The sequence below is a fragment of the Opisthorchis viverrini genome, assembly GCF_000715545.1.
Source record: "Opisthorchis viverrini unplaced genomic scaffold opera_v5_155, whole genome shotgun sequence".
In the NCBI taxonomy this organism is placed as follows: Eukaryota; Metazoa; Platyhelminthes; class Trematoda; order Opisthorchiida; family Opisthorchiidae; genus Opisthorchis; species Opisthorchis viverrini.
The window spans coordinates 353278-364566 of NW_008751811.1; the positions used below are offsets into that span (position 1 = coordinate 353278).

Consider the following 11289-nt stretch of genomic DNA (forward strand, 5'->3'; position numbering starts at 1 on the left):
GTGTCGAGAATAAATTTTCGAAATTCGCTGTTTTACCAGACGCGTCAAATTATAGGTGTCCTTAACATACATGGAATTAGAAAATCCCTTTTCAAATACATCAGTGAGGTAACTGGTGACGAGCAAAGAATCCTCGCGATGATATTTCTTATCTAGTACACAATCCTCTTCATCAAGCAATAAGCGGTTTGACAGCCCTAAACAGCGTTTTCTTGTGTATGGGATCTCATCTCAGTGTGCTAAGACAAACTTGCAGTGATACTTTTCTCGCTGGCTAGTATCTCTTAATTTGTCTACGCTAACCTATCGACTATATACAGATGAGATGGGCGAGATGGCTCAGTGGCTACAGCTCGAATTTACCGACCGGAAGGTCCGTAGTTCGAACCCGACCTATGCATCTCGACTTCCCCTGTCTAGGCTTGGACAACCTGGCAGTCTCCTCGTCCTCATGCTTCCTTCGGGTTGCATGGCAGCTGTGCACCGAAGGGGGATACAGGAAAACGATTATCCAAGTTGGCTTTAATTGGGCCTGCTTCATACAGACCAGAGGACGACACCTAAAAAATTCACATTTTCCAGATTAATAACGCGAGAAAAGCCTCAGAGGGATGTTTATTCTGCTACGGCTCAAACACAAAAACGTTCGGCGAATTGCAAAATTTGTGTACTATCTGTTACCAGAAAGATACACGACTAGAGCGAGTTTGGTAGCAACTATCCTGGTTGCACCAGTATCAGTATTCTCAATCAGGATTCTTCGTCCGACTAAGAGTAAGCATATACCGTACTGGTATAATCTCCACCTACGCCACCCCCTTCTATTGAACACCCCCTGACATGTCAAAATTCAAACTTTTGAAGGATGAAACGAGCATGTAACCATCATTTCCTTCGACCCTAGTACAGGTTAATCGAACGTTAATACAAATCCACACGTCCAGTGACTAAATCACAATAACCAAAGTTATCTGACATGTTTCAGGTTTCCGTGACACCATCTGACCGGGAATTTCTGACGCACGTACCAGGATTCCAGCAATCTAGTCACTCGTTCGTCTGCACGGACGTGGCAAGTCAGATGCGTCCAGTGTACGGCAGTATATTAGGACTAACAAACTTGTCGCGAAGGCTGGGCGCCCGGAACGCCGATTCAGATACACCCAAGGATATCCGCTGTTATGATACAGTCTTGGCTGGCGTCCCACCATGACATGTATTAAGTTAGGACAAGAGAGGAGGATTGCTAAGCCGACGGGAATGTGCATACAAAGTTATTGAAGCAGTCCCTGTGCTTATTTATATGTGAAGATCCCTATGGCCCTGAACAAAAACTACTAATTTATCAGTACCGAAGATAACATGCACGCATGTTCGCACTCTTTGACCGTGACAAAACTTCGTCAATGAGACCGACTGATTTGCAGAAACGAGTATCTTCATGCACTGTTGTCATTTACATTGGAATACGTTCCCAAACACTGAACGCACAAGTGTGTGAACGCAATTTTTTGACGAACCAAATAAAAAACAAGTCATCGACACGTCCTTCGGGGACCAGTTCAAGGCTCAAATTTTTCTCGATGGAGAAAATACAGCGCTTAGAGCCATGCAGATTCCCTGAGACGACCTTCGGTACAAAGAGACCCCTCTGGGATCTACCTGGAGCCCTCGGTTTAATGGCACAAATGGGACTATCTGCTGTACTTATTCCTTATCGCACTTTTAGCTACTAATATCAGTGTGAGTAAGAATGAGTTGCCATAATTCACACTGCAATACAGTGGCCATCCTTCTGCAGGTGCAGCGCTGTTCACTCCTTCCTTAAAAATAACGTTTAATGATGCATTCAGATGAATGGCATAGAAACTCAACTGATTTAGGAGTGATGGTATTCGAGGAAAACCGACCGTGAGGCACACATCAGTCGAACTGAGAGTGACGTCTGCAACCAGGTGGTAACCGATGGACTCTTATCTCGAGGAGCATGCTGTGATATGGCCACATCTAGGATTCGCAGCAACGAATGAGCCGTGCCTAGATTTAACCAACATTATTTAACGTGCTCACAGACGAAACAGTACCCTCTGCGTCTGAGCTATGCAAAATCAGTGACAGGATAAGTGACAATACAACCGTCTAACAGTTTATTTTCCAAAGCAGGTTACAACTGGAGCGCGTCTAGCCTGTTCAAACAGATCCATGAATGATAACGAGACAAAACCTAAGCCTGAACCCACATTCGCTAGTCGTTTTCATGAAACAAATGCTGTCATATATACCTATCTAACCTACGGCTTAAATGGACCGAGGAATGTGATTACACACACCAATGCATCTGGGTACCCCCCCCCATCTACAGAATACTCTCATTGCTTCGTATGCACAAGAAACAACACAACCGGTCTCGTCATATAACATTATAGTGGGAAACCGCATGTCTTCAGAGACTAACGGCACGCTACGGCCTTCAAATCTCGTCTATCTATTTTGCTTGCCGAAAAATTGTGTAGTGGAGTACTGCAACATTTTCCCAGCGAATCCCAATCATTTTCATGATGTAATGCTATCTCACGGCTCTACAATAATGACGGTCTACCTGATACTATCCGATTCCAAAAGATTTGCTTAACTTCTGTTTCCCATCACCAATGTACCTAGAACACACCGTGCAGGCTGAGGTGATACAACCAGACAGAACAAATCCTTGCTGTACCAAATATCCGTGGCATCGTTCGATTGCTGATTACGAAGACCGGTGAATCGTCGTTTTATATCCACCAAAGAATGCAAGACTGCCGATGAAACGTCAAATGGGTGGCGTCAGGTGTTACCGAGGCCGTCCAGAGCTTAAAATAGAGTTTTGCTGTACAGGCCTCACATTTAGTCACCTGATGCCAACATTCATCAATATCTATCTTCCTATATACAGTCAACAAATTTGTGGGGTCTGAAGTAGTGGACTTATCCGATAGCTCATCACATTTCGATTGTGCTTGCCTGCACAACCAGCCATTAGTAATCCGCAAGGTGATGACGGGATTTCTGGAGATTGGGACTCGATGTATCCACATTTATGTATCCACTACACATTTATGCAACACAGACTACCGAGATTCCGTTGCGAAAATATTCAGTGAAGTTTCTTTTGTTCTTGATATAAGCAGTACGGGACGATTTCTCAATTCCGCAGAGTTCGCTCAAGATCTTGTCCCATTTGATATTACTAGGCAGTTGTCGGAAGCTGAGATAGTCGGTTCCTGACTTGAATAACGATATGCCCGAATGTTTCCTTGCCAGTCCATATACCGGATAAAAGTCCTGGAAGTGGAGACCCAAATGAGTCCCGAATAATCAATGGCATATTGATATTCTTCTACATAATGTGCAGAACACATGCACGGTAGAGCACAATAGACGCTCAGCTATTGCACGAAGTGTGAGTTAAGCGCCTGCCTAAGCGCATGAGGCTTGGGGTGTCAAGTTCAGTTTGACACATCACCCTGTCTAACTACTCCTTCCACTGTTTCAGAAATACTGGTTAAATTACAATAATTAGTCAGATCGCCTTCAAATTTGTGCAAATTTGTACAGATCAGTTTTCTTTTGCAGTTCCTGAGAAACTTTGTAGTAATCCCACCCACCCCACCTTCTATCAAGTGAGTTTAGTGTGAAGACAAAAGCAGAATGCTCGGCCTTAAGGCTGATTGTCGTTCTGCCATCGTTCACGACGACCGCCAAAGGAGAGTGGGACCTACATTTCTCAGCTGTTCCAATACTAGGCATTCTTGAAGTAGATTCATAAACTTCTATCACCCTAGAATTGTCCGTACCGCTCTCAGATCCAGTAGAAAACTGAAGTTCATCAAGTGACATTCAGGATGATTGTAGGTTCACGATATAACCAACCACCGAGTAGGTTGGACTACTGGTTATTAATCGGATTTTCTACCCGAATAGTCATCGATATTCGCGGAAGACTCCATAACTATCACGCTATGGGCTTCAGTTATTTACCGGCTGCTTTGAGAAGATAGTTTTGAATACCAAAAGTCGCAGCAAGTTCAAACGTACCCACCATAACTTTGTTAAAAATGACCCCGCTAACCACTGATGAACTTTGTGTACTCGTTTATAGGGGAACGAAGGATGTTGTGCAATCGACCAACCCCCATAGTATAACACGAACTGCCTAACTGCTCACGAGAACGTTTTATCTTCACTTTGATTGTCAAACTAGTTCTCGAAAGTGTGGATCGGAGTAAATCATCGACGTTATCATGAAATTTAGGAAGCAGCAATCTGTCTGCTACTATATTGGCGGTTGGTTGGTAAATGTTTGTACATTGACACGGTGGAATGCATCGCGGATAGACTTTAGTTGAAACGCCTACAGGTGGGCCAAGGATTTAGAAATAGACTAGGCATATATTGCTACTAGGAGGGTTGGTAATGTCCTGATTGTACTAAAAACTAACGGCGTCCGCACAAAAAAGTGTAACCCTGACCGACAGTCTAGCTTTGGAGTTCCGGTGAATACAATGATCAATATTTCTGATACTGGAAAACAAACGAGATATCACAAAAAGCTTGGAGGAGACATGATATACAGGTTGGGCACACATTGTTTCGATTAGTCTCCAGAATTGATGCATATGGCTGCGGGAAAGGTACCCACGAAAAATGAGACGAGTAGTTTTCAGTATGATTCGCGCAGCTCTGGTGAACTCGTCAGACGGTCGTATCTCCTAGCGGAACTCACGCGTGGTTTTGGCGACGCGGACGATTTTGAACCGACCATGGACCGAAGGAACGGAATATAGGAGAAAAAGCCCATCTGATCAGCCCCAACTCGAGGACGTGGACCGAGGACGCGACGGCGTTGACCATACATGTATCGCATCAGGAAATAAAAAACTGTGGTGGGACAAACAAAGACGTCAGATGGAGTATGCGATAGAACAATATTGGTCGATTGACCCCCAGAGGGATCTGGACATATGTAACGGGAGATGAGGATGTGTTGGAGCAATCAGAAAGCTGACAAATTATAAAATCCTAGGTTAATTGAACCAATGGAAGACGCGCTTCAAAAACCAAACGCTAAATGTAAATTCCAACTACTGGAACGGTTTTGTGACAGAAATTCGGAATAAATTTTCAACGACAGATGATATTATTCACGTGTCGTTTGGTACCTCATCTATTCAGCCGCAGAGAGGAACTAGTTTGAAGCGAACTAATCGAACTAGAGCTCAGAGATACTAATAAAGCGAAATCAATGTTCAAGGTGTTTCTCCTCGATGCTGCTATCTTCGGTCTGGATGTCCGTAAATCACCTAGAGACTGTAAATAGGAACGTTGTAGAGCGGAGGACAGTAATTCACAGAACAGCAATCTAATCATTGTTGAGGTACGATAACGAACGAATCGGAAACAAGGATCATACGGGTGAAAAAAGAGCACAAGGAGTGGATGCAAATGTAGTCTTTGATATTATTCTCAGGATAACAGGGTGCTACCTAATAAATCGGTGTGAAACTGCTGGGTAGGTCGAGTCCATTGCACTATGTGCTCGTATAAAGGTTGTTCGGGGATCTGCACAGGAGATGGCTTGAAAAAAACTGATGACCATAGGGAGCATTGTCTCCTAAGCTAGAGAGGTGGCTGTCATATTGAGGTGTTATTAGCTCAAGGTTTGCAATCTTCGTGCGCAGCCGCAGTGTCGTATTCGCAAAAGAATCGTCACATGGGATGTCATCAAGTAGGTGGGATAGCGTACCAACTATTTCCTCTTCTTCTCACTCTAAAAATGGAGCATTAAGTCATCGTTCAGCTGTAGCACCCTTTTGGTGACTCCATGCCATGCCACCCGAAGGAAGCATGAGGGTGGGGACACTGCCAGGTTGCCCAAGCATAGACAGGGGAAGTCGATATGCAGGGGTTCGAACCACGACCACGGGCCTTCCGGTCAGTAAATTTGCTCCATAACCACTGAGCCATCTCGCCCGCATTAAGTTAGCTTAAGGGCTCAAACTGGCGGTGCGAAAGTGTCCGTACAAGGGAAGTTCCATGTTCGCACAACATTCTAGCTAGGTTTCTCTGTGAACAGCTATGTTTAGGTGCAAAAAACTGGAGCCGGAGATGTAACTTGCTTCTTAACAACATAGTGCACCATAGCCTGAGTGAAAATACTCAAAATAATGGGCTTCCAGTAGCGAGGACATTGATGGGTGATTACAAACATGAGCAGTTAAACTGAGTACGGTATACAGCCTGATGACTACCGGAAACAGATACCTTTCGCCAGCGATCTAACCATCGCGAATAGAACAAGCTCAAATGTAAAATCATAATGCTATTCATTTTAAAAGCCAATCACATGAAGCTGAGCATCCTATAAAACTGCAGTAATCTAAATAGAAACCGTAAAGAACCGCACGTGCAGATGACAGAAAGTTTACTTGGACTTTTCACACCAGGTAAGTCGGTAGACCCTGTGCGATTCGCAGCTTACCGCGTACTGCAAGCCAGGGTCAGCAAACTCTTGGTCACCCAGAGGTAACTAGAGCAGCTTCCGATGTGTTAACAACTTTTGATCTCTGCATTCGTGAGTATGTAACTTCGTAAATTACGGCGTGTTGTGAGCAAGTAGCAACCGTAAGTAATTGCCTGAGAAAGTAACATCCCGCAATCTTTTACCGTTTTCATGAATCAAATGAAGGGTATTCAGTGCCTCCGATTGCTCGAGGCTGAACTTACTGTATTGATTTTACGATAGCCGCGGTTTGCCTCTCTACTGACCTAAATTCGTGAACCAGTATCCGACGATAAATAACTTGAAATATGCGCCGGAAGGTCGTTCGGTTGATGAGCTTTTGGTATCTGATAAGCAGAAATGGCTACAAAGGACATCGTCGATCATCTATGATCATCTATTACAAACAAGGGATGAAAGAAATGTTATCACTGAGACACCTTACTGTGAGGTAAAGGTTTGTGTAACACCACATACCACCGCAGCTTCTATCGTTTGGTTTCCTGAGGACTAGGAGAATATGCGGGTCCAGCGCACATTAGGTAAATTATACCTGGAAGTCTGCTGCAAATACAAGACCGAACATACGACATCCCTATCTATAACACCAAGAGATTCTAAAGCTTTCGCAGCGGGTTGCGCTGGCGCTGGTACATCTCTCAGTCTCTGGATGAGCTTTCTTCACCCGACTATATCCTCAAACGTGACCGATATTCATGTCGATAATTTCCATGCGAACCTGTCAAGTCGTTCCTTGTTTGCGGTTTATGGCCCGTCACCAGACAGTTGTAGGTCTGATTGGACAAAAGATAACTTTCATCTGTAGCCAGCCCACAAGGGCTGGAATATTGCCCTAAATTCCGGAAGCAGTAAACAACCCTGGAGTTCAATTGTTAACATAGTCACTGGCTATCGAAAGTGAGGCCCTATCACTAAACGTCGATCTTTTTGAAGCACTCACTTCTATTCGAATCATGCCTGGATCTGATTCTCGGGATAACCTAAAAGCCGAATTCGCAATAAGCGGAATCTCTCTAACTCACAAGCTTAACAAAGCGGGTCATACAAAGCATTAGAAGCGGTACCTTCGGGAGACGTAAACAATAATTAAAATGAGCACCGCCGTGCATCCGGGAGGAAGTTCAGTATGTGGCGTTTCCAGTAAACCTTGGACTTCGGAGCGATCACTGCAGCTAACTGATCCAAGATGCTTTATGCCGTGGGACACTAAGCATACTCGGACTAGGCCTGTTAGATGCCAGCTATCGCATAGCTTTCGTGTTCGTAGAGGAACTTAGTGAGAAGTGTGGGAGGCTAGTGTAGCTGGGGGCAATCCTAATTTTCTGACCCCATACACAGGACAGGGTGAAAAAACCACTTGTTAATGAAAGGAATGGAAAGGGTGAACAAAGAAAAGAAACCAACATACCCGCTGTCATTCCGACTAAATAAGTGTGGAGGAATAGGGGGAAATCGAAAGCCATATTGAGCGCGTTCGGCATGGAGTAGCTAAATCGTCGTGATTTTGCTAACCAAGGAAGGGCACGGACGATTAGTTTGCCTGAAAACGAGAGGGATGGTGAGTGTAAATGAAAAATAGAAGATTTTCATGTTCTACCTGAAAAGCATGCTATTTGATAAAGAACAGAGTGAACTCCTGGTGCCCAGCCACAGACGGGTTTTTGCTAAAATTGGCAGCTGCTTGACCAACAGGATTTCACCGAGCTCCACACGTAACTGGTTTAAGGCAAATTTGCTCCAGGACGATTTGTAAGAAAAGCTTGTTTACCAAGTTTATTCACTCCTGTACCTTTAAAATATGTGGACGAGAGTGGTAAAACACAATTTAGTGTCCTAGAGGCCACCGACTCACAAAGATCGTTTGCCAGAGGGAGTGAAAATTGCGACTTGACAAGCTGCTATCTGTCGCCAACTTGCAGCGCTCCACTGAATAAAAGTCATCCTCTGGAGGAGTCAGATAGTCCTTTCTTCCAAAGACTAAGTTAAGCGAATTACTTAGTGAGAATAAAGCACCAGACTGCGGTATGATAACTATGCAGACATGTAGATTGGTCTATTTCAACCCATTCCATCCAAATATAAAACGGGAAAATCGAAAAGCAAGACTCATTCAGTAGCTCACGCTAGAGCTAATTACTGCCACCATGCAAATCCGGACACGGTCAAGGATAAGACGTAACAAGGGCGAGCTTCAAATCGAGCGCTCCGCATTCGTGTGACCTGACCAGAACAACTGCGTTAGGATAAGACCGTTCAAACCAGTGACGTGAATACGAATTCTATAGATCCCATAGATACTTAAAAATAAAACGGCATACTAATACTTCACCATAACTGACCTAGGCCGATCGGTCAGCGGTCGCGTTGAGCGGCTTTCACCGGCAAAACTGCTGCTAAACCACTCCATCAATTCAGTGAGCTCTTCCTGAATTCTGTTGGGCGGCTAACAGCATGGAACATATAACAAATAAACGTATTAAAGTATACTTAGACAACCGAAAAGTCATTAGGCTAGAAAGGAGGTCGGTGGACAGCCTTAAACAAATGTCGATTATAAGAAGCACCCTCAGGAGCAGTTTTTGAAGCGATTTTCTCGCAGGTGGACTGTTGTATTGAAATAAATGATACGACTACAAGTGATCGAAAGAGGCCATTGCTGGTGTGATCCAGATGGGCTCACCTCAGTAAACCCTAACGGAAAGCACCGAGCTGATTTAAATGTGGTAGCAGTAAGCGCAACAATCAATCACAAGAAAACGATCCAGCGTTCTGTGTGGCGGCATTCTGTGAAGTTTTGTAGTCGGTTGTCTTGTAAACATGCAACGATACGCACACATCCAACTACTCTAAACGGATATCTAAATACCGCATAATCTAAAACGGGCTGGTATTCGAACAAAAAGCGAATGAGTGGCAGAGAGGTGGCCAACCCTTGAGCTGGCAGAGGGGCATGAAAGAGAGTACGAAAGGCTTTGGTGCTGTCGGTGCTACTCGCCTTCCAGGATGGGGACTGCGTGATCCCAACTGTGCTCGGTTGTAGACGCTGCAAAACATGGTAATTAATCTATGATGATGGCGTTCGTGTTATCAGTTTCGGTCCTGAATGAGTGCCTGGAAGTAGGAACTGCCGAATGGTTGAATTAAGCTAGCACTAAGTCCCTTTCCCGTCCACTGTTATTCTTCCCTTCACAATAAGGTATTCAAACAAACCATAGTTGTACGGCAGCGAAGCACCAGTGTTGGACACTGATATCATGCTGTCGATGATGATGGGAAACGGAAGTTGAAAAAAACTTGCCTTCACACATGAAGCCAATCGGGTACAGGGGGATCCACGACGTGTATCGAAGGTAGGTGAGAAGTCCGTTTCTGTATCCCAACAGTGAACAAATGTAGAAAGCGTAGCTATAACGGAGAAAAGATTGAACATCAAGGTTCCTAGGAAGTTCCACGGTCCATGCAGAATATTCGAGAAAAAACCCTAAGATGAATCTGCGCCGAAAGATGTTTGACTTATCAAAAATGTCGTTATCACATTTTGTGGATACGATAGTTCACCCATCACATGCGGTGGGAAAATTCGCTACGAAAGAACTGTCGTCATCTACACGAAAACCGCCGGTGGTCACGTGCTGTTGGGGTTGCTAGCAAAGCACTGTCATACTTTTCTAATGAGTCGAAGACAGAAGTAGCTAGCTATGATTTAGCACAATATTGTCATTGTAACAATCGGGCTGTTGCAAAATCAGTGCAAGTGAAGCATCACTAAATAACGTCTGATTGTGTAGAGACTACCCAGTTCGGACAGCCTACAGAATTTAAACTAGAAGCAAATTCGTGAAACCCTAATTCCGGCTAGAATTCTTACCACTCAAGTCACATTTATCTGAACAACATCCAAGAACAGTTTTACTGCTGGTAAAACGCCTAAATTTCCAAAGAAAATAAAGAACCGCGAAACACAAGACACATACCGCTGCACTTCGATGGTACTCCAAACAAAAAACAACCAGAACACAGAAGAATCAGTGTGAAGTTCCTTGTGCGGTATAACAATGAGAAAGAGAACCAGCGCCCGACCGCCAACCTAAAACAAGGGAAACAAAGGGCGGGTATGACCGGTAATCACGAAAACGGGAAGATGAAAAGCGTTTAGTAACCGAAGCTCACTACCACTTATTGAAATCGACTTCAAGGGGTTATACCCAGTACGTGCTGCCTGAGGTACTCAAAAGGCCATACAGACAAGATATCCAGTACACCGGTTTGTTTCAGATGGCCTTACAGAGCAGTATCAGTTGGATACATGTAGGGTCAGTAATCGTACCTCTCTAGTGACATGACTAATTAATAGGGGTCGATTTTGGTGAATGTGTCACCATGCCACAACTCACTTATGAATCTCCGAGTATGGGTCATTAATAGTAGTTCGCGCGCGATCAAGTGTTCCAAAAGGTGAAAACGGTCAAGACTGAGAGAGTTTAACATTGGGCTGGCGTCCATTTATCACACTGAACGAAGTCGATGGGCATCCGCGCACAATTGGTAATGTCATATGCGGCTTGCGCTGATCCGCATGTGAATTCACCTGAATGCAATGTACCCGGTGTGAACCGGAGGGAATAAGACCACAGGGTGAACAGGAGCAGTGAGTTCTAAAGTCAACTATGCGGCCAGCTAACGGTTCATAGTTTATATATATATATATATATATATATATATATATATAA

The 11289-nt window shown here is 44.2% G+C and overlaps 2 protein-coding genes across 2 annotated transcripts in view; one reads left to right on the top strand and one right to left on the bottom strand.

The window, feature by feature from the left end:
- The window catches only part of T265_07004 (hypothetical protein), a gene marked incomplete at both ends in the record, with an annotated part of 83805 nt that extends 80142 nt beyond the window's left edge, over positions 1–3663 (top strand). The window contains one exon of the mRNA XM_009172425.1: positions 3613–3663. Within this exon, the coding sequence (XP_009170689.1) occupies positions 3613–3663 (51 nt within the window). The remainder of the gene's footprint in view (positions 1–3612) is intronic.
- Positions 347–9613, bottom strand: T265_07006 (hypothetical protein; the record flags this gene model as incomplete). Its single annotated transcript, XM_009172427.1, has 6 exons — positions 347–560; positions 2669–2795; positions 3645–3855; positions 4763–4917; positions 7968–8099; positions 9490–9613. The coding sequence occupies 6 exons, from the start codon at positions 9611–9613 to the stop codon at positions 347–349; spliced, it is 963 nt and encodes a 320-aa protein (XP_009170691.1).
- Between the last annotated feature and the right edge of the window lie 1676 nt (positions 9614–11289).